This window comes from Perca fluviatilis, chromosome 18 (assembly GCF_010015445.1).
Source record: "Perca fluviatilis chromosome 18, GENO_Pfluv_1.0, whole genome shotgun sequence".
Lineage (NCBI taxonomy): Eukaryota > Metazoa > Chordata > Actinopteri > Perciformes > Percidae > Perca > Perca fluviatilis.
The window spans coordinates 25,626,503-25,651,807 of NC_053129.1; the positions used below are offsets into that span (position 1 = coordinate 25,626,503).

At 39.4% G+C, this 25,305-nt stretch overlaps 3 protein-coding genes across 10 annotated transcripts in view; 1 reads left to right on the plus strand and 2 right to left on the minus strand.

The window, feature by feature from the left end:
- Window positions 1-29, minus strand: part of LOC120546543 (muscarinic acetylcholine receptor M5-like) — a 21,266-nt gene extending 21,237 nt beyond the window's left edge. The window contains exon 1 of the mRNA XM_039781520.1: window positions 1-29. This exon is cut by the window's left edge and continues 817 nt beyond it. The gene's annotated coding sequence lies outside the window, so the exon portion shown is untranslated.
- aven (apoptosis, caspase activation inhibitor) overlaps window positions 1-24,061 on the plus strand; it is a 40,567-nt gene extending 16,506 nt beyond the window's left edge. Inside the window, 4 exon segments of the mRNA XM_039781522.1 lie at window positions 18,520-18,590; window positions 21,175-21,270; window positions 21,738-22,044; window positions 23,564-24,061. Of these exon segments, the coding sequence (XP_039637456.1) occupies window positions 18,520-18,590; window positions 21,175-21,270; window positions 21,738-22,044; window positions 23,564-23,715 (626 nt within the window). The 3' untranslated portion in view covers window positions 23,716-24,061.
- Window positions 24,052-25,305, minus strand: part of ryr3 (ryanodine receptor 3) — a 127,704-nt gene continuing 126,450 nt past the window's right edge. For all 8 annotated transcript variants that reach the window (XM_039781518.1, XM_039781516.1, XM_039781517.1 and 5 more), the window contains one exon: window positions 24,052-25,214. In XM_039781518.1, the coding sequence (XP_039637452.1) occupies window positions 25,119-25,214 (96 nt within the window). In that variant the 3' untranslated portion in view covers window positions 24,052-25,118. The remainder of the gene's footprint in view (window positions 25,215-25,305) is intronic.

Below are 25,305 nucleotides of genomic sequence, written 5' to 3' on the forward strand. Positions count from 1 at the left end.
ATGGCTGGAAGCATCATCCTGTTTCCAAAGCACTGAGCAACATGTAAGAGGATGAAGGAAAGGGAGGAAGAAGTGAAGAAGTGGAGGAGTAGGGTGAAGCAGAGGAGGGGAGGAGCCGGAGGAGGAGTCAATGTTGGTGTCTGCAGCGGTTCAGAAAGGGCAGACTGTTTGCCTTTGCATGTCTTCATCAGAGGGCAAATGCAGTTTGCAGAGTTTTAGATAATCTCAACTGCCTCTATTGGCACCAGTGTGAGGTGCTTTTCAGTGTTTGCGCTTTCCTTTTCTGCTGGTATGACCTTCCGTGTTCAGATAAGCTTCTTGCTGTAGATACAAAAATAGAGGGAGAAAACAATGTTGTTTTTTTTTGTTTTCTTCATAAGTAGCTGCACTGAATTGAGAAAATAATTTTCTTAGTGGTTGAAATGTAAATTTAGTGGAAAGCAGAGAGGAAGAGAGGATATCTGTAGTATATCCCGGCCGATTAATGGATTTTTTTTTAAGGCCGATATAATGCTTTAACTATAATTAGTTCGGTTAAACGGAGCTATGATGTTTGTTCCAGTAACTTTTTGATTAATTACATACAAAAATACTATACATCTTTTTGGGAGGCCGAATCTCTCCCCAGAGCCTGGATGAGGAGAAACATGGAAAAGACAAGAGGCTAGTCGAGGATATTAGCTCATTAACATCCCCAGCAAACTCTCAGCATGCTTAGTACCAATAGTTTTGGCTGTTTGTTGTGTTTGGCGATTTCCTTAAGATCACCTGTTCAGCCTTGTGTCTGTGTCCTACTTGTTGCTGGATTGATGAGCAGCTGTTCATATCAGTAAGCAGCAGAGTGGAGAACAGCTTGGTGACTGCTGTTGACACAATGAGACTAACCTATCGTCACGTGTTGTGGAACATGCCATCAGCACCCAACACCAAACTGACATGAAGCCTCATACAGGCAGGGCTCCAGACTAACGTTTTGCCTTGGTTGCACTGGTGCGCCTAACTTTTTTTATTTAGGTGCACCAGCACAAAATTTAGGTTCACCCAAATGTTTCCTCGCTTCGCCGTTAATGCTGAATGGCGATACGCGATATATAGCTCTGTATTTCTTTGCAAAGTGGGCTAAATGTTCAGTTTTAAGTCAAAGCCACTTTTCACAAGCTCTTATTAAAACTTTTGATTGTGATTAAAATCATACATTTCCACTTCACCATCTTTACTTTAATGCTGTATACTCTCTTTATCTCTCTTTATTTCTCTCTATTTTCTTTATTTCTTTATATTATTTTGTATATGTGTATATATACTTATATGTATATGTGTGTATATATATGTGTGTATATATATATATATGTGTATATATATATGTGTGTATATATATATATATATATGTGTATATATATATGTGTATATATATATATATGTATATATATATATATATATATATATATATATCTCTTTTTTCTGTGTATTTTTATCCTTTTCCTTTTTTTATATGTGTCTTTTTTTGTGTGTGTGTGTTTGTTTGTTTTGTGTTGTGTGTGTGTGTGTGTTTTGTGTGTGTGTGTGTTATATATGTATATATATATATATGTGTATATATATGTATATATATATGTGTATATATGTATATATATATATGTATGTGTATATATATATATGTATGTGTGTATATATATATGTATGTGTGTATATATATATGTATGTGTTTGAGACAGAGACGAGTGGGCGTTCCCAATTTTTTTTTTTTTATAGGACTGAAAGGGTCCAGATATTGGGGAATCAGCTCAGCCTCCCAAGGAAAGCTCACTCTATGGAGCTAGAAAGAAGGCATTAATCAATTGTTGAACATCAGATTTAGCAGAAGCAATGTGGCTTCCACCTGGTTGTGGAACTGTCAGTCACGAGCACTGCAGAAACGGGTGGAAAGTTTCCGTTAAACCCTGTAACCAAATGTATCAGTGAACTCTAGGGTACTCTTTGTTATCTGTGCATAACCTTTAAAGCTGTCAAAATATTATATTGAAGATGACTATTGATATTTGTCCACAGATATATAATTTCGTCAGAGCTACATTGTCAGATGACCTTTAATTCCCGAAAGCTGAGCCAATTATTTAAAAAGACTGCGGTTTAGAAAGAAAAACCAAATTAGTCATTTAATGGTGTGATTCTCTGCCTCAATTAAAGATAATTGGTTTGCGTGCTTAAAACCTCCCACACTGTGTTGCTTGTCTTGTGGTAAATAACAATAGAGGTGCTGATGATAATGGCACACAAAGCTGATGCACCAGATGCATCCTCGTCCTGCTTGAACATTTTTGCATTTCATGTCAACTCAGGCTGCTCATTAGCTGTGCCCAACCAAATGTAACATTTGTCATCAGTCAAACGGTCTTTATTTTAACAAACGCCAAACAGTGTGTGCCAAATTCTGTAAACAGGCGTTGCTGTCATAAGCAAACCAGGATGACCCTCGCTTCAGGTAGCATTTGAATAACTTATGACTACTTTAGTTTCTGAAGTAATGTTCCCTCAAATGTATATTATAGCAATTAATAGACGGATTGGCTTCTGCAATGGGGCCTTCTTGAACTGGCCCCATTACTCAAGTTACTTGTTCTCCAAAGCCCCTAAGAGCCTGCCTTTAAATCTGAATGTGGCCTCAGTCTGCAATTGGGGGAACCAAGATGAACGAGCATCATTAAAAGCTCCAACTGAAACACAAGCAGAGTTTACTACAGGACATTTGTTCCTCACAGCATCTCGGCAAGACAGTCGTGAGGAATAAGGTCCTCTAATAGAAAGTGGTAGCCACTTACATTTATTAATCTCCTATTGTTAGTTTTTTTGTCTAGTTTTTCATTTACCCAGGGAAGGGAAGGGTAAAATGTTGTAGTTGGATGAAAGTAAAACCTAGGTCAGTTAAAATGTAAACATTTTCAAAGGTGTATCAGTACTATTATATACTGTATGATGATATGTGATACTACTGTTAAATTAAAGAACACCTTTAGTACACCTCTGTAACTGATGCGACTGGAAATGTAGCAAAGTACAATACTTTTGCTTAAAAAATACTTAAGTAAACATAAAATTACAGTTTTTGTTATTTTTTAACTCCAAAAAGTAAAAGTATGCAAAAAAGACGACTTTGTTACAGTAACGAAAGTAAATGTAATTTGTTACTTCCACTCCTGCATTTACCAAATGGCCATCCTACAATCCAAAGAAAAAATATGAGCAAAGAAGTCATGGAGAATATAAATTCTAAGAATAACAGACTTGACCCTTTATTCGTTGACCCAGACATGTTGACCCTTTTATGGCTGCCCAGTGTCTGCATGTGGATGTGTAAACTTGTCAATAGTCCACACTGATGCATCCAATGCTTCCATGAGTCAAAATAAAATGGTTCCTCACATCAGTGTTTTATAATATGAATAGATTTTAAACTATCAATTGATGTCTTCTTGTTATGGTCTTCAAATGGCATCTGTTAGACAGTTGAGCTATGCTGGTATCAAACAAGTGCAGCACATGTGTCTCTGGTTCTGGATAATGAAAGGCTTTGTGTCTCTGCGCCTCCATGATTTCCACGATGCAACCTCTCTGATGTGTAATTTGAGGGGTTTTATTTTGACCGTTGGTGTTGCTTCAGGTACCGGTGAGTAGGGATGTAACGGTATGAAAATTTAACCTCACGGTTATAGTGACCAAAATTATCTCGGTATTATCGTGGTATTTTTAAAAGTGTGTTCAATATGTTCAGAAAGCACTGATAGGCCTACACAAGCTGAAATAGTTTCAAAAAGTGTAACAGTGTTTATTATATTACAAAAATATAGGCAATAGGCCTGAAAAAACTAGAGTGTCCGGTAAGAACTTGAACCAGAGATGTCTGACTTTGAGATCCAGGAAGATTTATTTACAACTCCAACAAGTTGTATTTGACGTTACATGTGAAGTTGGATGTGGTTCTGAAATATAAACAAATAATAATGCACATTAATAAGTATCTGACTTACTATGAACATTATTTACCAAAACGAAATGTTATAGCCACCAGCATATAACAAGAAACAATACTAAGAATTAGGGCTGGGCGATATATCGATATTATATCGATATCATGATATGAGACCAGATATCGTCTTAGATTTTGGATATAGTAATATCGTAATATGGTAAGTGTTGTCATTTCCTGGTTTTAAAGGCTACATTACAGTAAAGTGATGATATTCTCTTAACTTACCAGACTGTTCTAGCTGTTCTAGGCCTTTACCCACTTAGCCATTCTATCCACATTACTGATGATTATTTATCTATTTTAATTCTTTTATCTAATATTTTGTAAAAGCACCAATTGCCAACCCTACAATATCGTCGCAATATCGACATCGAGGTATTTGGTCAAGAATATCGTGATATCTGATTTTCTCCATATCGCCCAGCACTACTAAGAATTACATTAATTTTTCTGTAATAATTAACATAAATGTAACATATTGCTCAGTAACACAAACTGAGAATAAGCCACATCTATTACAGCACACATATCCATAACGGAGCAAACGGTGTAATACACCTTTAATAGCTTAGCACGTGGCTCCACAGTGTTAGTCTGTTTACTGGCGATTACACCTTGCTAGCATATTGCTCTAACACAACCTGAATATCAACATGTGGCTGCACAAGTAATATTAAACAATCTGCACATCTCTCAGCTATGCAATAAGAAACACTGCAACAGCAATATTATCAAGGCGATAATATCTCTCTCTCTCTCTCTCTCTCTCTCTCTCTCTCTCTCTCTCCCCAAATAAATGTAATGTCGTAACATGGGCTAAACTTATCCACATCATAGCAGAACACTTATTGAAATATGAATAAACGTAGTTTTAATGTTTACACAGACAACGAGGCAGTAAAACCCATGACAGTTTAACAAGCTACAGAATGGTTTTAACTTACGTTCTGGGCTACACACATGACTTCAACAAGTCCGAAAACGCGAAAGGAATTATTTATGTCCCCTTCTCCTGCCTGAGCGCGAGTGATTGACAGGAGATCAAAGCGATGACTTTCGTCACATCATCTCAGGAGAGAGAGCAAGTGTTACTATGGCCTTTTTTACAAGGCTGATAAATGTCCTGAGCGCTGTCATCTCCTCCTTCCCCTATGATTCCAACTTTAAGAAACGCACTGCAGGCTACGCAGTGCGCCCGCGCGGCAACTCCAGGATACTCGGATAAAGCTGGGAACACGCGGTTTCCACACCGTGGTAATCCACCGTGATAATAATGATATTTTAAATGAAAACGGTAATTGTTAACATCAACATTTTTACCGTGGTTTACCGTTACACCGGTAATCATTACATCCCTACCAGTGAGACAATGAAATACTATCCAGCGAGTCCAGTTGGACCATTACAACCATGAGTTTGAAGGCTTGTCAGATGCCTGTGTACTCATGTTGCAAAGTAATCTACCGCTTGCACTTGATTGGCCAACGCCGCACCTGGGTGGATAATGATGTGTTGCGGTCTTACAAAACTTGAGCGAGGTTCAACTTTTTTTTGTGCCTTCGCCTTCTTCGTCACCCACTTCATGTTAACAGAAGGATCTCATTCAACTGCATGAGTATCGGCCTATGTTTTGAGTTATTTATTAAGGTTAAGAAATGTGAGGATTTGCTGATTTTCTCTGTTTTAGAGAATTGAATTGAATATCTTTGGACCGCTTCAGGTTTTGGACTGTTGTTGAGACTAAATCGGCAGTTTCAAGACGTCACTATGAGTTCTGGGAAATTGTTATACAAAAGACTGCTGGCTTGGACACAATATTTTGTTCATTCACTACAAAGAAGCCTTGCTGCTGAAAAGAACTCTTCCACATTTTCTTGTGGCCACGAGTACAATGAATGGTCATACCAACTTTATATGTCTTGTAAGTGTGTCTTTACAGAGTGCAGGTGGCGGTGTGTGTTTTGTGTCTTTTGAGACTGCAGCGCCATGACTCAGTCAGTTATGAGTGTCTCCTGATGAATTTACTACAAGAACAGAGGAACTCTGGATTTCTGGAGAGAATAGATCAATCCGGGGTGGCTGCTCTGGATATCTTGTTTGGATTTTAGTGCTGCAGTGTCTGTCACATTTCATCCGCTCTTCAAAGGATTGAATCATTTATGCGTTCTGGCATTTTGGTGCTTATTCAAGGCGGTCCACAAGTTTGGCTTTATTTAGCTGCCTGTGGGTGCATTGTTCTTATCTTCGTGTGGCCTTTGAGGCCTTTTTGTAAAGAGAGAAAAAACCCTGGTAATGCCTTGGTTGTGAGAACAAAATCACATTGTTCACACATTTGTCCCATAAATTTAACACATACAATGTATCAGTTTGTCAGTTTATGGTGCATATATGGATTTCACTTTCTTAGCTGTCTTTTTCTCTTCTTGCAGGGTGAGTTATGACAATAAGCTAAAGCAGCTCAAAATGTCCTGTGTGTTGGAGCTGTGTTCAGACAATTCAGTGTAGCCTGCTTGTTTCATGCCATTGATCCAGGTGTTGATCAGTATTAGCTGTTAACTCTTCTACTCAGCTAACCTAATAGCTGAGGCTCCTTGCATCTTTATTTTCTTTTTAAGATATTTTTTGGCTTTTATTGCCTTTATATATATATATATAGGACAGAGTAAGACAGGAAAGTGGGAGACATGCAGCAAAGGTCCGCAGGTCGGAACTGAACACGCGGCCGCTGCAACAAGGACTGAGCCTCTGTTCGTGGGGCGCACACTCAACCAGGTGAGCTAACCAGGCACCCCTCCTTGCATCTTTATAATGAGGGACTCAGATGTCCCGGCACTCTCAAGGCCAATTGTTGTGTTGTAGGTTTTTTAGCCACAGAGACCAGCGCCGGGAGGCTACGTGTGAGCCTAAAGCGCACACTCATTCTCACCTGATTCGCCTGCTGTGTAGCATGAGCGTCTCTTTGTTAGTCTGGAGCTAGATAATGTCAGACAGCATAAAACTGCTTGTTTCCTATAAAGGAGTGGCAATAGGCTACCTAGCTCTGAAATTGATGTTTGTAAGGATGTAAGATTACATTTGCTGCATGGTTTGTTATGCGACTGTTACTGTGACACCGGGGAGTCTTGTAAAATCCACTAAGTCCGGTTTATTATGAAATGTGTCACACAGGTCAGTCTGTATCTAATTGTCATGTAATGTGTGTGTGTGTATTTATTTATATATATATATATATATATATATATATATATATTTATTTTTTTTTTTTAAGATTATCTTTTTGGGGCCTTTTCGCCTTTAATTGATAGGACAGCTTAGGAAAATATATCTCCGATGGGGCTATTGGAATGAAATTTTCACCAGATGTCAGTAATAACAACCCAAGTAATCCACACATACAAAGAAATAAAAACATGTATGTCCATGACAAAAGTTCTGTGTAATAAAGTGGAATGATAATAGGAATAAATATTGAACACATGAAGAAAAAGGGGTGTAAAAAGGCACAGGAAGCCAATAAACCAGCTGGAATCTGTCAGTATTTAGGAAGCAATCCTGCCCCCTATTAGAGCAAATTAATATCAGCTGGATTAGTCCTAATTGATGGCCTATAAAAAGGTTTCTCATTACCAAGGTGTCACTCAAGAAGCATATCATGATGGGTAAAAGCAAAGCGCTGTCCCAAGACCTTCGCAAGCTTATTGTAGAAAACGATACGGATGGCATTGGTTACAGACGAATATCTAAACTTCTGAAAGTTCCAGTGAGCACTATTGGGGCCATTATCCGGAAGTGGAAAGAACATAATTTCATCATTAACCGGCCACGACCAGGTGGAGTCCATAGAATACTTAGAAGAGTTGTCGAAGAACCAAGGACCACTCGCTAAGATCTTCAGAAAGAGCTGGAAAAAGCAGGTACAGTTGTTTCAAAGAAAACAATTAGTAATGCACTCAACCGCCATGGCCTCTACGCACGCACACCACGTGATACACCACTGCTCAAGACAAGGCATGTGGAAGTTCACTTAAAGTTTGCTGCACAACATCTGGACAAGCCAATGACATACTGGGAGAATATAATCTGGTCAGATGAGACCAAAATTGAACTCTTTGGTTGTCATAGCATACATAATGTTTGGAGGAGAAATGGCACTGCACATCACCCTAAAAACACCATACCAACAGTGAAGTTTGGAGGTAGGAGCATCGTGGTGTGGGGCTGTTTTTCGGCATCTGGCACTGGCAGACTTCATATAATTGAAGGAAGGATGAATGGAGAAATGTACCGTAACCGTGATAAGAATCTGCTGCCATCCACCAGGATGCTGAAGATGAAACGTGGGTGGACATTTCAGCAAGACAATGATCCCAAACACACAGCCAAGGAAACTCAGTTGGTTTCAGAGAAAGAAAATTAGAATGGCCCAGTCAATCACCCGACTTGAATTCAATTGAAAACCTCTGGAAAGAACTGAAGATCAGAGTTCATAGAAGATGCCCCCGGAACATTCAAGATTTGAAGACCGTTTGTGTGGAAGAATGGGCAAAAATCACAGCTGAGCAATGTGTGCGACTAGTTTCTTCATACAGGAGGCGTCTTGAAGCTGTCATTACCAACAAAGGCTTTTCTACTAAATATATTAAATACATTTCAGCAAGTGTGTTCAATACTTTTTCCCTGTGTCATTTCACTTAATTACACACAACTTAATTTATGGACTTATTTGTTTTGATTTATTTGTATGTATGGATTGCTTGGGTTGTTACTGACATCTGGTGAAAATGTCATGCCGATCAGAAATATCTTTACTGAGAAAAATGTTGACGCGTTCAATACTTCAATACCCGCTGTATGTGTGCCTGCTCTACCCACTGAGCCAACCCGGCCACCACATATTTCTTTTTGACACTTGCTCTCAGCAGTAAATGCATATAAAACCTGAAAAACAACACAGATTGTAACATCCAGCCAAGTTATAAATGGACGTCCATATCACCTGTTTGAATATGATTTATTAGATTAGGTAGAGCCTGAGCTGCAGCCTCTTACTTCCAAAGAAACTGCACGTCCATAAAACGCACGTCTAATTAGAGCGAGGCCTTGAGTGGATTGGAGCTCTTCTGATACAACCTTTGTCATAAACACAGCCTCACGCAATCACCATTAAAAGTTAAGAGTAAATAGCTTCAGCCCTCTTTATTGTTTTGCCTGCTCTGAATTTTAATTGCTATTAGCGCAGACAGTGATTTATCGATGCATAGTGAGTTTCAGTGCTGTACCGTGTTAAGCTAATTGGTTTGGTTAAAAAGGCGTGACAGGGAGCACGCTGGAGGTGCTGTAATTCTCAGAAAGAGGATCAGCTCCATAGATGGCAACAACAAGTTTCCTGCAAGTCTTTGTAACTGTTTTTTTCTTGCTTCATTCCTTCCATTTCCTTCAATCTTTTCCTCTTATCTTTCCCTCCACATTTTCCTAACATTTTCCATCCAGTCCCCTCTCTCAGTGCCTATCAGATGGGATTTGTCACAATAGTAATAACACTCGATCAGTTTTTATAAGCAGCCTTTCTCCAGCTTCTTATCAAGTGAGGATCTGCCACGACAGCCAGTTTAAAAGAGAAGTAATCGTTGAATGATCGGACGCCATAACTCTACTGCTAAATGGAGAAAGAAAGGGGGAGCGGGGAATGTGTGCATTACTCTTCCAGTCAGATAAAATGTCAACATTTTACTTCAGGTGTTAGTGGAGAATGAGCAGCGGTACTGTTGCTCCTTACATGTCCCTCCTGTTTCTATTCAACGAGTCGCCACTCTAAGAAAGAAGGCTAATCATGTCCAGGCTGCGGCTCTACACAGCGAGTGGACAGAGTCTGTGCTGTGAGCCGTATGCTAAAGGTGTGGCTCACTCAACAGGGGTGTGCACCCTTGATATTTGTGGTGTTTGTGGCTGTTTGCACTGCAACCAAAAAGGGCAACATTGGCATGCACTGGCAAACAGGACACAGGGAAACACAACCCAGGATACTTATATGTAGGATTACATGTATTATTGCAGCCCCATATTGAATAGCACAGTCCACATGTAAGTTGTCTTAAAGCTCTCTTACTTCTTCTCTAATTGAGGCGCCAAACATATTCAATTTAAAACAGACTTTAAAGAAGCTTTAACCTGCAATAGTTTCAGATTAATGTTCTGCCCATTGACGTATTGACCAGTCGTTTCAGCTCAAATACAGGACTCATATTGAGGATAAAAGAAGACTCCACAGTATATAAACGTTGGTGGCATTATTGCTCCTGTTAGATGCATGTTGTCATTGAGAAAAAAGACAATTAATAATAGTTGTTCATAGCAAAGCCATCCAGATCCAGCACGTCTTATCTTCGTCCTGAATCGGTGCCAGTGCTCAACGGCCTCACAGTGCAGAGCGAGGGGAGAGGGGGGGTGAAGATGAACAGCGGCGGGCTGAGAGCAGAGTGGAGTTGAGTGTAGCAGGAAAAGAGCAGAGCGGAACAGAAAGGCAGGAGCAGGGCCACGACACATCCCAAATATAAAAGATGAGAGCGGGACGAGCCATAGATAGCTCAGCGAAGCCGGGGTTGCGAGCAAAAAGCCGCATTTGTTAATGTGGGTTTCAGCCAGCGAGATGTCAAGAGACAGGATACCACATTATACAGAAGTTACACAATGCCAGCCAAGCCACTTAGCACACCGCATGAGTAATGCAGTGTTTATTCACTGTGGAATAAGTCTCTGAAGTTCACCGGCCCAACTGACGCACTTAGACAATCATTTAAGCTATGAATTGATCTTTAATAAATTGTGAAAGTTCACACTGGGAGCTTTACTGGCATATTTAGTTATCAGAGTAATATTTAACCTACTAGCTGTCAATCTTTCTCTATAATACCATTCAAATTATTATTTTTTTTTATATTTGAATATTTTATGCTCATATGCAGCCTGTTATTAATATGTGCTACACTACTCAGGCTTATGTATTGTCAAAGCCACTAAAAGCATGTGGTTGACTTCTTCTAACATGCCTGGCCTTGAAGGGGACCTACGTCACGGCGCGTTGAAAGCAACTTTGTTTTCCACCACGAGCACGCAGTGACAAACACAAATCAACAGAGACTCTGTAATGAAACATTTCTAACAATGTAGTGAAGCGGCTCTGTTGTAAATGCTAACGGTGCTCGGATAGCACAATGACATCATGTTGGAAAGCACAGCCGAAACGAAAGGTGGTGGAGTCAGCCTACAGGTGTCCCTCAGTGGAGCTCTTGGCTTTTCACCCACCTCCTTTCTCCTCAGGAGAGGAGCAAAGACTTCACATGTTATGCCCTGTCCGGGCTCTGCACATGTATGTGAGTCGGACGGCTGGGTTCAGAAAAGCGGATCAGCTGTTTGTGTCCTGGGCTACTCCCCATAAGGGCAAGCCACTGTCCCGCCAGAGGCTGTCCCACTGGATTGTGGAGGCCATATCATTGGCCTATGAGTGTAAAGGTTTGCCGTAAGCTCCTTTTGTAAGGAGCTGGTCGACTGTGCTCATATGAGGCGGGGGCGTGGCCCTAGCACAGTTCGACCTGTCTGTCATGGACAGACATGGTGACATTGGAGCTTCCATAGTTGGTCACGCCGAGGCGATTTCCATAGTGAAACACCTCACTCTGTTATCAAAGAACCGCGGTTACGTTAAGTAACCTAAAGAGCTTTCAGTCCACATGTATTGCTGACATTAGTGCTGAAATAATTTTATTTAAGTAATTTATCCAAGCTAAATGCCCCCTGTCTGATTCTGATTTTATATAATTGTAAATTGAATATCTTTTGGATTTTGGACTGCCATTTGGACAGAACAGCCAATTTTAAGATGTCATCTTGGAATCTGAGAAACTGTGAATCTGTGACTGTTTTCTGACATTTTATATTATTAATCGATCAATCTAAATCCAGTGTTTCTGTCATGCCCCCTGCAAAAACTGCTTTTATATTTATTTCTATCATTTACAACATGGTCAGGAAACTTGTTAACAATATGAGCCAAGGTGAATTTATTTGTAATAGAATTATCCAGATCATTAACAACATTTTCGCGAATGAAAACACAAGTCAACCCAAACTGCCAGTTTTTAGGTACAAAACACTTTGGGCTCTGTCGTAATTAGACTGTGTCCTTAAGGCAAGGCAGCTTTATTTATATAGCACATTTCAGCACAAGACAAATCAACTTGCTTTACTTAAAACATTAAAGAGCGGTTAAAAACAATTAAAAACATGTATTATATATTTTTTTTTTATGATTTATTTTTTGGGCTTTTCCGCCTTTGACAGGACAATTAGGTGAGAAAGGAGAGAGAGAGGGGGAAGACATGTAGGAAATCGTCACAGGTCGGATTTGAACCTCTGCGTCGAGGCATAAACCTCCAAGTATATGTGCACCTGCTCTACCCACTGAGCCAACCCGGCCCCTAAAAACATGTATTAAAGAGAATATAAAAACAGCTAGAATAAGATGGGTATAAAATACAAGAATAAAAGTTAGAGTTCGGTGTAAGACATGAACAATTACTTATTAAACAAATCATAAATCCTTATTTTTGCTCTCATCCTGTGCACCCTCTGGCAGTTTAATCGATAAAGAATACATATAAATTGCAGCTCTAGCTGACATAAAGACCAATCGTAGAGGAACATGGCCTGTTTTTCACACAGCTTGTTGACACGTGTGCTTTCAGGTGCAACTATGCACTTTAAACAGTGTCAGCCCAGAGCAGAGAAGGGATTTAAGTCTCTCACATCTGTTTGGACGAGCAAGAATGAAGAGTTGGCTTCACTCTCTTCATTCCCCTCGTCTTCACATACACCCCTCCTCCTCTTTCTCTCTCTGTCTTCTGAAGCTTGGACAGAAGTCTCTCTCATCCTCACCGGCAGCTGTTGCCATGGTTGTGTCAGCGCTCTCTGAACTACCTGGGATGGTATTTCCATGGACATAGATCAGGGGCTGCACTGGGCTGTGAGGTGTAGGAGGGAGGCAGTTTATGTTGTCAGCGGTTCTGTGTGTTTGAGACAGACTGAAGGAGACAGTGGAGGAGGAAGTGGAAGAGGAGGATTAGGGTCTGGGAAGATATTAACCAGAGAGGAGCAGGAGTTGGAAAAAATAGTGAACATGAGAGTGAGAGGCCACTGTTGAAGGGTAATTTCTACTCGATGCAGATTTCCTTTTTAACACAGAGTTGTTTAAGTTAGGTCTGTGAACAGCAACAACAACGACAAAACAAGAGGGATTTACCCCCAGGGGAAGTCTCGCACTTAATCCTGGAGTTGTTCCATTAACACCGGAGTGGACATAATAACATTTGAATGACATGATTATACAGGTTTTCCTGCACTTCATGATGTATCGCAAACTATTGCCTAAATGTTAAAGTGACTCTTTAATGCATCATTCTGTTTCCATGAGAGGAAATAGAAGAACTGAATTAGTTGACACCGATATTTGAGAACAATGTGAATTGGACAACAATATATCGACTTCATAATCGTAATATAATAACAACACAGACATTTGTTCATAAAGATGAAGGGCAAATATAAAAATAAATGCTGCCTACAAATAATGTATTGCTGTAATTTGTCATCTGCCAACATACAGTACAGTTTATGCAGATACCAATATGTTTGTGATATGGCAATAATATTAGCCTAGAGGATACATTGATCAGGTCCTAGTTTGCATTCTCGGAGCGATTTATATTTCTGAAACTATGTTGTGCTTGATGACATTTGTCTTTGCACACAATAGACATAATCTTTAGATCACAATACCTCATCAAATGGGAGACACTCACGATACTAGATGAGTTTCATTTGATTTTTCTCTCTCTATTTTCAGTTGTTTACTTTGCTCTGCCTGTTCACATCTGTATTTAGCTTTCTATATTGATTCATGGTGCAGGTCCACTTATCTTCTCTTTTGCTTTATCTTTTTACTATCTTTGTCAGGTCTATTTCTTGCGCTGCTGTAGTACGTAAAACATTTAATTTAATTTACCCCCTTGGGTTCAATTCTGATCTTTTAATTATAGTCCGACTAATAAGGAACTTTTAAGGTCTGTATAGATATAATAATATATAGTTTAAAGAAAATCTGATATATATATATATATATATATATATATATATATATATATATATATATATATATATATATATATCATACATATATCATACATTTTTATGTGTTCGTGATTGACACTTGATTTTACAGTTATAATATACTTGTGGACAAACTCTCTTATACTGATGCTGTTTCTAAATCACCTCAAACATATTTTTGGCATTTCTGTTCTAACATTTCTTGGTATTAATTTGGATTTGCATATTGTACCTTTCTTTAATGGTTGTAGGTCCCAACTTGGGGGGGGGGGGAGGGTGTGTTACCATGTGTAACCAGATAGAGGTGATAACCATTTGTTAATTAGTTTTCTGTCTTTTCTCTAATCAATGCTTTTTTTTAAATGGAATATTAGATATTTTTACCTCTTCAGGAGTCTAAAAACAATTCAAATAAACCAATCTGAAAAGGGAACTTTACTCTTGGTTGAACAATTCATAGACACATGCAACCTGTGTAGATGTTTTGCATCGTGTTAAACGATCACAAGCCAAGCCAAGATTGGAAACCACTGCTTTAATAAAATAAATGTAAATGTTGTAAGTTTATATGATTAGGACAATGCACATTAATCAACATTTCTGTAAAAGCGCCAGTGTTAGCCAGTCGGCTAATTTTCAACTGTAGTCCTAGTAAAAATAAATATATTAGTGCCTCAGAAGTGTATGTAAAGACAAAATCTTTATAAAGCTAATTAAAGCATTAATTAGCCAATATTTCTTTGGTAACATACTATCAAACAGGTAGGTGGTAGTGTTTATAAATCGATTGTGACATTTTGAGTTTCATTTTACTTCAACAGGCCTCATCGTGTTCACATGATTGGATCTTTGACTTTGTCACCAAGTTAATGGTCCTCTGGTTCCTTATTTGAAGGGGATGTGCTCAGGACATTGTAAGCAAACGATGTTTGATCTGCTTACGATAACACCTGTCTTGTGAATTAGGTTTAAGGTTTCGATTTTACGTCCACCAAATCCAGGTTTTCTATGCTCAAATCCTCCCCTGTGAGGATGAAAAATTAGTCGATCTTCCCGATAACAGACACCCGTGTGCCCCAGCATGAAGTCATCCAACCCTTTAGCAATCACATAAAGCTGACATTCCCATTCCCTTCCCTTATCCGCCTGCCTCACAGTCATTGTAACCTCGATAATGCTTCTATTCATAAATGATCTTTTCTCTGCCTGTTTGACAGCAGGGATTCGGCCCTCCTGCAGCCTCTTCTTCTTGACCCCTTTTACTTTCCGTAGAGCCAGGCAATCAAGGACAGGCGCAGATGGTGCTCAGGGTCCCCACCTGAAAGGCCCGAGTGTCTTTTTAATGTAACAAAACGAGAGGCTGTGCCTGACTGCAGCCACTCCGCCAGGTCTCCCACTGACCGTCCATCTGTGTGTGACAGACTGAGCAGAGTCCGCTGTGCTTGTAACAGAGCTGCCAAACCTGCACACTGTTCAGCATCAGCATGCTTTGATTTCAGCAAGTGAGAATAGCACATCCTCATCCCCATCCTTAAATTCGGTTGCTGGTTATTAAATACATTTTCTTTTAACAGTATTTTACTGGCTGTGAAAATTGCTTACCGAGGCACTAGAAGGAATCCTGCAGGAGACTCATTCATACTGCATGTATGTACAGTATTGTACTTCAAATGTGAAGCTACAGCCTGGAAAAATATTGGAGGGAAAAATACATTTTAAACAATCTCTTTGGGCATTTATTGCCTGTTGTGATTCCTTGTACTTTTTTTGGTGTGAGTTTCAGCCCAAATTTTTTTGAATCCACATTTAACGTTTTCAAGGCTATTTTGCCCCAGGCGCCTTTTGATAATCCACTACAGTGTTGCTCAGATTTACTTTATGCATTCAATTCAGTCATTGTTTGGAGCTCAGACCTTTATGTCTCTTTATTTTTTGAGATGCATGACACCTCCATGGATTGGCTTGAAACCTGCGAAGTAGCTTTTCTTTGTTAGCCAGGACATAATAGGGGGAAAAAGCAACTGCTGATTTAATAGTTATAAATCTGTTGAACATCAAAGAGTACGGGCTTATCTGCTAATGTTAGCTACCGACTGTTACCTTGAAACCATCCAGCAAATAGACGGTACCATAGGGTGATTTAATGTCACCGCTCATTTTACACACAGTTTAACAACAAAACAAAACGCTGAGTGAACATTACTTCCTACTTTTTCATGTTGGTTTTGAGCGGTATGCACCCCCACTAACCTGGAAAACGTGTAATTATGACTTAATGACTTTTCATGAACAGCTGAAGGAGTGGCGGTGCGCGGTGTACATAGCGGAAACCCTGTTGTGCGTCTGCCCTATTTCTGATACCGTGGCGGCATAAATTTTACCGTGGCGGCCTGCCGCGGTCATATCAACATAGAGGAAACACTGATATATGTGCGCCTGCTCTACCAACTGAGCTAACCCGGCACCGGATGTGTTGTGTTTGGAGTCAGCCACTCCTCATACATCGTTTCCCTCTGTACCAAACACAAGTTTCCTCTGGACAGTTTTCTCATTTGATCATCCAGACTGATCTCATGAATTGGCGTATGTATGACACGCCAATTTGTATGCCGTTTTGGCGTGTTATCAAGACGCATAATCGCATTTTAGCGTGTGTATCAATGCAAATCGGCCGCCATTGGCGGATGGGTAAAACACAGGACTTTCACCCGGGAGAGCCGGGTTCGCGTCCCACGTGTGGCGATTTTTCAGCCGTTTTTTTTATTTTTTATTTATTTTTTAAGCCTTATCCAATGTTTCTTTCCTAAACCCAACCGTTTATTGTTTTCCTAAAGCCTGGTACAGACGGCAGGATAATAAGGCCGATTTTAGCCCCGATTCACCCCTCCCGACAATCTTAAGGATGCTCCGATTATCGTAAAATAATCTGATCAGATATTCCTGCCGTGTGTGGTGTGTTAAGACTGCTCTCGTCTGCTCGGAAGGACGTCGGGACCGCTCCGATCTCAAATCGGGATATCCAACATGTTGGATTTACTGTTTCTCGATTGTGCGTGTGGTGTCCCCCGGGGACAAACGAGCACGCAGCCTGTGTAAAATAAATGAAGTCGATGGGCATAACTACATCCACAACTGCAGTCCACCAGAGTACATGGAAACGAATATATGAACGTTTATTAATCTGTGTAATAACTAACGACATTTCTATGAGAAAAAACAAATCACCTCCATATCATGATGTAGCAAGTATAGTCCATGCTCGCGTTGTCTTCTTTGACCATCGCCTTTTCTTTTGATAACGTTTCTTTTCGGTTAAAAACACACTACAAACTATCGCCACTGCATCCTCTTCGTCCGCAATGATTGTTTACTCTGAAGTCACGTTTGATCTCGAGGGATTTTGCGAGATTTCCCGTCTGACCTGGGAATGCTCGGGAGTCAAATCGGTTCGTGTGTGATGTGTTGATTTTGCCGTGTGCTGCGCACCACACACTGTACGACCAAAACTGTTAGACCCGTGATTTTTTTATCACCGTGTGTGGGGTCTCTCAGGATTGGAAAATCGGCCGACAATTTTAAAATCGTCCCGTGTGAACCAGGCTTAAGCGTGTTTTTGTCATTTTTTCCGTGTTTTTGTCACTGTTTTGTTACTAAAGCCTTTCCCTGTGTTTTTTTCCTAAACCCAACCATTTTTTTTTTAACAGGCGTGTGACGTTGTTCTCGCGATAGTACGTCGCGTTCTCGCGATAACACGCAACGTGGCGAGGCCACGTGGTGGGTGTGTTTACATCTGCTGTATACAGCGTAGACAGACAGGTGGATAGCTGAAAATGCGTACAATAACACGCCATTTGGCTTTAGGAAAGTGGCGTGTATGTTTACGCAAAGTCATGATGCCAAGTTGGATCATCTGTGTCTAACAGCTCTGAAAATAAATGTCTCTACCCAAACGTGTGGGGCTGCTGCTGTTTGTGCTTATTAATAATACAGCCTCAGTTCCCTTGTAGCTACGAGAGCCCTTAGCCAGTTGATGTTTTGAAAGCAAAGTGCTGTCACATTTTCGCCCTGTTTTCACTCTCACACTGATCAACAGTTTACACAAAGCCATGGACTGCTTTACAGAGAAACACTGCTTTGGCATTTCAGACATTTGAAGGTTTGGTGTGAAGGCCGCTCGGGTTACATGAGCCTGGAGTTGTCTTTGTACTTGAGAGAAATGAATAAACTAAGGGAGATAAGTATTGTTTTGATAACTAAAGCAGACCGCAGTCCTGCAGGATGTTGACTGCAGTGGTTATATGTCAAATCCTGTTCCTGTGTGTCTTTCTCAGGGGATTCGTTCACTCAATTCCGGTTTTCAGAAGAAAAGGACTGGGAGATGGACTCATCTGCAGCCAGTCAGGTAAATCTATATTCTACCCAATCGGCAGCATTCTGCATCGTTTTTGTCTTTGATTTAACCCACTTTTAAAGTATGAATCCCTCAAACAAGCATTACATCTGGATTTAAAATGCACAACAGTTAAAAAAGCAGAAAGCGCTAATGTAGCATTGTTAGCTCGCTAGCGACAAGTCTGTTTGTCGTTGGATCCAACACTTTAGGCCACACTGAAATATCTCAACAACTATCAGATAGATTGGCACCAAATTTTGTACAGAAATTCATGTTTCCCAGAGGATGAATCCTAGGGACTGTTGGGGCTGAAAGATTAATCGTTTTCGAATCGAAATCGCGATATGAAAGAATGCAATTAGCTAATCGTGAAGACCGTGATTAATCGACTGTGAATATTTAGTTGAACGTTTGGTCTTAACATTTGGTTTAACAATTTGTATTCTTTTTTATTATTCACTGTTCTTTCACAAGATGCATGCTGGAATAATGTTACATATCACAGATCGTTTACAGAAATGTCCTATTTTCAGTGGATTTTTCATTTGTTTTGTATTACTTTATTTAACATGATGGTAGAAGGTGCAGTATGTAGATGCTGCTATTGAACTGATATGAGGAATATCAGAAGTTTCAGTTTACAGGAAAGTACTTTTTTGATTGTTCAATGTTCCATGCCTATTAAAAGAAAAACTCTTATTGCTGGCAATGCATATCTACGTTCTCATCCTTGCACAAGAATATAGAGCCGTTTTGATGGTGTCTCATGTTAATGCTCCATGACATGTTTTATCTGTTACACAATGAATATTTAACTTGAGCTAAACATTTTTTTTTTTTTTTATTGCGTGTCGAACTATAATCGCAATATCTATATAAATCACAATTTGATTCCCCAAAAAAAAATCGTTCCGCCCTACTGACTGGTGATCCACTGAATTTTCCCTCCCACCATGAGTGCAATGTTTCGACAATTACTGTTGAATTATACTACACACGAGCTGCTAGTTCGTCTTTACTTCCAGTTGCACATATTTTTTTTCTCTTGTAAAGCAGTTTCAAGTCTGACCCCTCCATGCAGCCTCATCATTATGGCTTTTTCTAAAAATACCGAAGCGATAATAATTAGGCAGCGTGGTCACATTCAAGACCAGGACTAGTACAGACCAAACAGAGATGTGTGAAGATCAAACCTAGGTTAGCGTTTAGTTTTTCAGGACTGGTTTTGTTTTCTCCCAAGATTGGATACAAACATTTAGGATCAAACTATAAAATTGACTACCAAAAATAAATGTATTATTATATTATTATTATTATCTTATATTATTATAAGATTCTCTATAATCTTGAAATTGATAGCTTTTGAATTTGACATTTATTCTGACTCTACCAGCATTTGTCTGTCAGTGGATACAAAACAATGCATCAAACACTGATCATATAACAGTTCCTGAACTCTTTCCACCTCTTGTGTACAGTCAGAGCTGCAGTGTTTTGTATAAAGGAGTACTGACCTGCACTGGTAGGCTACTTACAGTAGAACAATTACAAAAGATCTAACATGTTGCACAGAAGTTTTGACAAACAGTTTTCACATCCCCCAGGGGCCTGATGACCCGAGGCAAGCAAAACGCCACATCGGGCAAGTAACTTTAACAACGCACTTGCCCGTTGGGGCATCATCGTATCGTAAATGACGTTATCGTTCCCTTGCCCACGTTTGATTTGAATGTGCTGCTGGCCAATCAAGAATTTTGTGTGTTAGTTTTTTTTCCGACATTGTTTTCTGATGCTTTCGACAATTTGTTTTTTTTTACGCTTTTTGACATTTTGATGTTTTATTTTTACTTTTTTGGCACTTTTTCTTAAAAAAACAATACAAAACATTTTTTATAGGGGCCAGTTAAATTTACTTTGGTGCAAGTAAAAGAAATTTTCACTGTGACAAGTGAAAAAAAAAAAAAAAACTTAACATTGAACCCTAATACTGAAATTATAGTTTGACTTTTGAATTTATACCCTGATGAAGATCCTGTGGGCTTAAAGGACAATTCCGGCGCAAAATGAACCTAGGGGTTAATAACATATGTGTACGTGTTTCTACTCATGACTGTTTTCTAAGATGGCGGCCGAATGTAAACACGAACGCTACAGTCTTTATAATCTATCTTTTTAATTAACGGTCTGTACACTTACAAAGTTCTCAATGTTTCGGTTTACATGTAGGACCCTTATTATGCTACCGTGGAAGTGTGGTGCTATTTTGAGCCTTGTTAGTGGTAGAAAATAGTGATTTACCCTCTTCCCCGAAAGCTAGCGTTAGCAGCTAACCACCGGTTTTGCGGTAGCTTGTTAAAAGCTAGAGACGCATTCGATTAGCATGAAAACACGTCCCAGAGAACGTTGGACTCGGTACACATATGTTATTAACCCCCAGGTTCATTTTACGCCGTAATTGTCCTTTAAAATGTGGCTGTAGATTTTAAATTCTCAGTCAGTTTTCTCTAAATTTTGTGGGTTACTTTAGTTTGAGACACCTTGAATCTAAAAGCAGTGGCCGCTTCTACGGTTTGTTTTTTTGGATGCTCTCTAGATGTCTGCCGTGTTTGTGGACCTCCCAGCCCTCGCTCAGATCCTTCAGCAAGTGCCCCTCCATCAGAGACTCAACCTGGAGGCTGAGCTGCATCAGGTAGGCTGTCTGTCTGCATCTTTACTGCAAGAACTCCAATTAAAAACTGGTCGAACTTCATTTTGGACTTTGGCTGCAGGTTTTTGATTTTTCGTCTTTCAATGGAGTCATATCGTGATGTACAATTACGTTGTCTAAATAGATTTCTTTTAACATCACACATACATTTGTGCACACATGTAAACATAGTCAGTATATAGCTGGAATTCTTTTTATTTTTTCTCTCTATAATTTCCCTTGAAACTGCTTACCACATTATTGATGATTATTTATCTAAAATGTCATTGTAGAAAATATTTTGTGAAAACACAAATTGTCAACCCTACAATATTGTTGCAATATCGATATCGACGTATTTGGTCAATAATATTGTTATATCTGATTTTCTCCGTATCTCCCAGCCCTAATGTTGATAAACTCACTACATGCTCTGTGTTTTATTTGTTTTTACACTAATCCTGTTTCAGGTCTCTACTCCAGTAGAGCTGCCCACTATGGCCATCGCACCTAAACAGGAAGTGCCCAAAACAGCCACATTCACTCCTCCGTCTGCACCTTTCAAAGTCCTCAGCACCAACCAGAAAGTCCCCACGGCTTCAAACCCAGCGTCGGGCTCCGACTCGCAGGTTTCCTCGAGCGCTGCAGAGCCGGCGGTGGATGAGGATGGCGACGAAGAGCTGGACCTGCTGCTCGGTTTACAGAAACCAGTCTCGGGTGTTTCAGGAAACCAGTCCGTCAGTGTCGCCGACGAAGAGAGTGCAGTTCCAGGGAAAGGTGAGTCTGATCAGCATGTGTTATTTGAGAACTCAAATATATTTAAGTTCAACATTTTGGGAAATTTGTTTATTTGTTTTTTTTGGTGGGAGTGTTAGAAGAGAGGATTGATACCACTCGTGTCTGTGCAGTAACTATGAAGCTACAGCTAACAGCCACTTAGCTTAGCATAAAGACTGTACACAAGGGGAACCAGCTAGCCTGGCTCTGTCCAAAGGCAACCTACCAGCACCTCGAAATTCACTAATTAACTCGTTCTTTTTTAAGTTGAGGTGACATTTATTACACATTTTAAGACATACGTCTATGACTTTTTAAAAACCTTTTTATGAAATACTATACTATGATTTATTTTGTGGTTTTAATTTTTTTTGTTTTATTTTGCAACATTGTTGATTGTTCGAGATAAATAATAAAATGAAAATGAAATGAAATTTACATTTTTATAACATACTACAATACAACTTTTATTTCCTCATTTTTATGAGGTACTATACTATGACTTTTTTGACATTGGTGTTGAAATTAATCATTGCGATGCGGACCTGGACGATTCTGCATCGATGGAGTGACAGACCATAATCGATTATTGCCTTACTTGTCGATTTTCCGGTCGCTGCTTTTTTTGTTTTTGGCTTTTGTCTGGTGTCTGCTGTGTTCCGACTCAGCTGCATTCAGGTAGCGTCTTTTTAAAGAGCAAATAAAATAAAACGGGGAGTTCGTATATATCGGACTGCTTGAATTTGTTGATGAAAACCACGTGTAGCAATTTATAATAACCTTGAGGAGGTGATGGATCGTGATATCAATTTGAATCGTTGACAGGATAATCGTAATCAAATAGTGACACCAGTGAAGATTCACACCCCTTCTATTCTATGACTTTTTTTTTTTTTTTACTTTTTTATGACATACTATACTATGACTTTTTTTACTTTATGACATAGTATACTATGACTTTTTTTCTAATTTTTATGTCACAATATACAGACTTTTTTTTTTTTTTTACTTTTTATGACATACTATATTATGAATTTTGGACATTTTATGACACGCTACAATATGACTACATTTTTTATGACATACTATATGACTTTTTTGACTTTTATATGACATACTATGACTTTTTTGATATATTTTATGACATACCATACAATGACTTTTATCGCCTTTTTTTTGACATTCGTGAAATGTAATAAAGTCCGTAATTATTACAGGTGCATGTGATGAATTAGTGATTTGGACACTATAAAAAGTTGTGGGTAATAACAACTGTTCTGGTTCTGTTGGGAGAACATCACCAATGCAGCACTCGGTGAAGTTGCACTTCTTTTTGCTGTTCCTCTTACTGACAGCAGGTCTAATGAGTGCTGGAGCTTGTAACCATTTGACTAGTCTTTAAATCATTGTCCACTTTCAGAAATTAGACTTTAGCATTTAAGGGTTTTACACAAAATATTGAGTACTACGTTCAAAACGTATGACCTTTTTTTCCCCACCGTGTTCTTTCAATCTGCAGCCTGTAAGGAAGTGAAGGAGGTGGTACCAGAGGTGATAGAAAAGAAGATGGAGACGAAAGACAAAGACATTACAACTCCGAAGTCTGCTTCCGTCAGGCAGGAAATGAGCGAGGAGGACCTGGAGAACTGGCTCGACAGCATGATCTCCTGACCACCAAGCACCAAGGAAAGGACTTGATTAAAGATAGAAGATGTATATAAAAAAAATTGGACTTTGGTTTTGAATTCAACCTTGGAAACCAATTATAAAGTTTACATGCTGGACAGATGTTTGTTAAGGACTTGAAAGTTGGATTTCACTTTCACCTGGCCTCTGCTTTATACTGATTAACAAGTGGCGGTCATATATGTTTAAAGGTATAAAAGACAGTTCATGTTTGTGATAATGTGTCCAAATGTTCCTGCTGCACGTTTCAGAGGAAAAATTCTGTTCGTAAAAGTTACACAGCACCGTCGGAGGAACTCAGCTGAAATAAAGGGACGGACAGATAGTGAAACGTTGCTTTATTGCGTCAATTACTTTATTCATTTCCTCCCTCTCATCAAAAGAAATGCGGTTTACCAAAGCTACTACATACATACAAATGGCCATACAATAGCAGTTAACAATTGTGTCATCAATAAATCCTTAAACCAGGTATATATTTGTTTTTCTCTGTGTGGCAGCTCTTCTACTGTGGAGAGAAGTGCAGGTGGGCAGGACACCACAGCTTAGAAACCAAACCAAACGAAGCAACATTTACACAAGGATCATCTAGATTTTATACAACAAATGTTTTCTCTTTTCATAATTTAAAAGCCACAAAACTAGCTTGAGCTAAATCTGCTTGTAAGTAATCCAGAGCTAGAGCACTGCTTGTGTCAGGAGTGACAAAAATGATAAATGTATTTTGCATAGTTTCTCATTAAGGCACATTGGCACTTGATAAACACCTAAAGTGAGTCGTCGCTGGTCCTGGAAGAACCATCATCTGTAACTCATTTCATCGGACAGGTTTGAAAAGGCAGATAGGTCTCACTCATGTCGTGTGATGCAAACTGGATCAACAGTGATCAATACTAGCAGGACATCCATTCAGTTGGTTTGGTAATAAGTGACACATCCTGGCGTTAACCTAGAAATTGTGCATATTCAGACATTCAGTTGTCATGCTGTAACCCGTCACGTGTATCAAATGTCTACACACAACAAATTGTGCAACAGGTTGGGGTTAAGCAAGTGAAAAGGCAATGTGAATCAGAATCAAAAGAAGAATTTGCATAAAAGAGGCGTCATGGTAAGTGACTATTTTTCGATAACAAGGAAGAGGACTTGGATGCACAAACCCGAAATGCCAAATGTCGTTCGTCTAAAAATCTCTTTCTTAAAATTATTTTTTTGTGTATCAGAATTCACAATGAATGATTTTTTTTTTTTCTCGACACTATGGCAGCAGAGAAACTCCAGCAAGTGTTTAGGTTCTGTTAACAGGGTGAAGTCAAGTTCAGTGTCTCTTTCAGATAGATGGAAAGTAGAGAGGCGTGTTTGGGGCACAACACAAGGCTGGCCCTCTCTTAACCCAGCTGGTCCTCATATTGTTTACGGAAGCAGTCTCCAGTAGGGAAGAAGTCCCAGCATCTCTCCTGGTACATCTTCCACACAAAGGACTCCTGGCGGGGGAAAAACAGATCTGATATCAGTTTATGAAGATTTAGAGGGGCACTCAATTTTTTTTTAAATGTCATAGTATAGTATGTCATC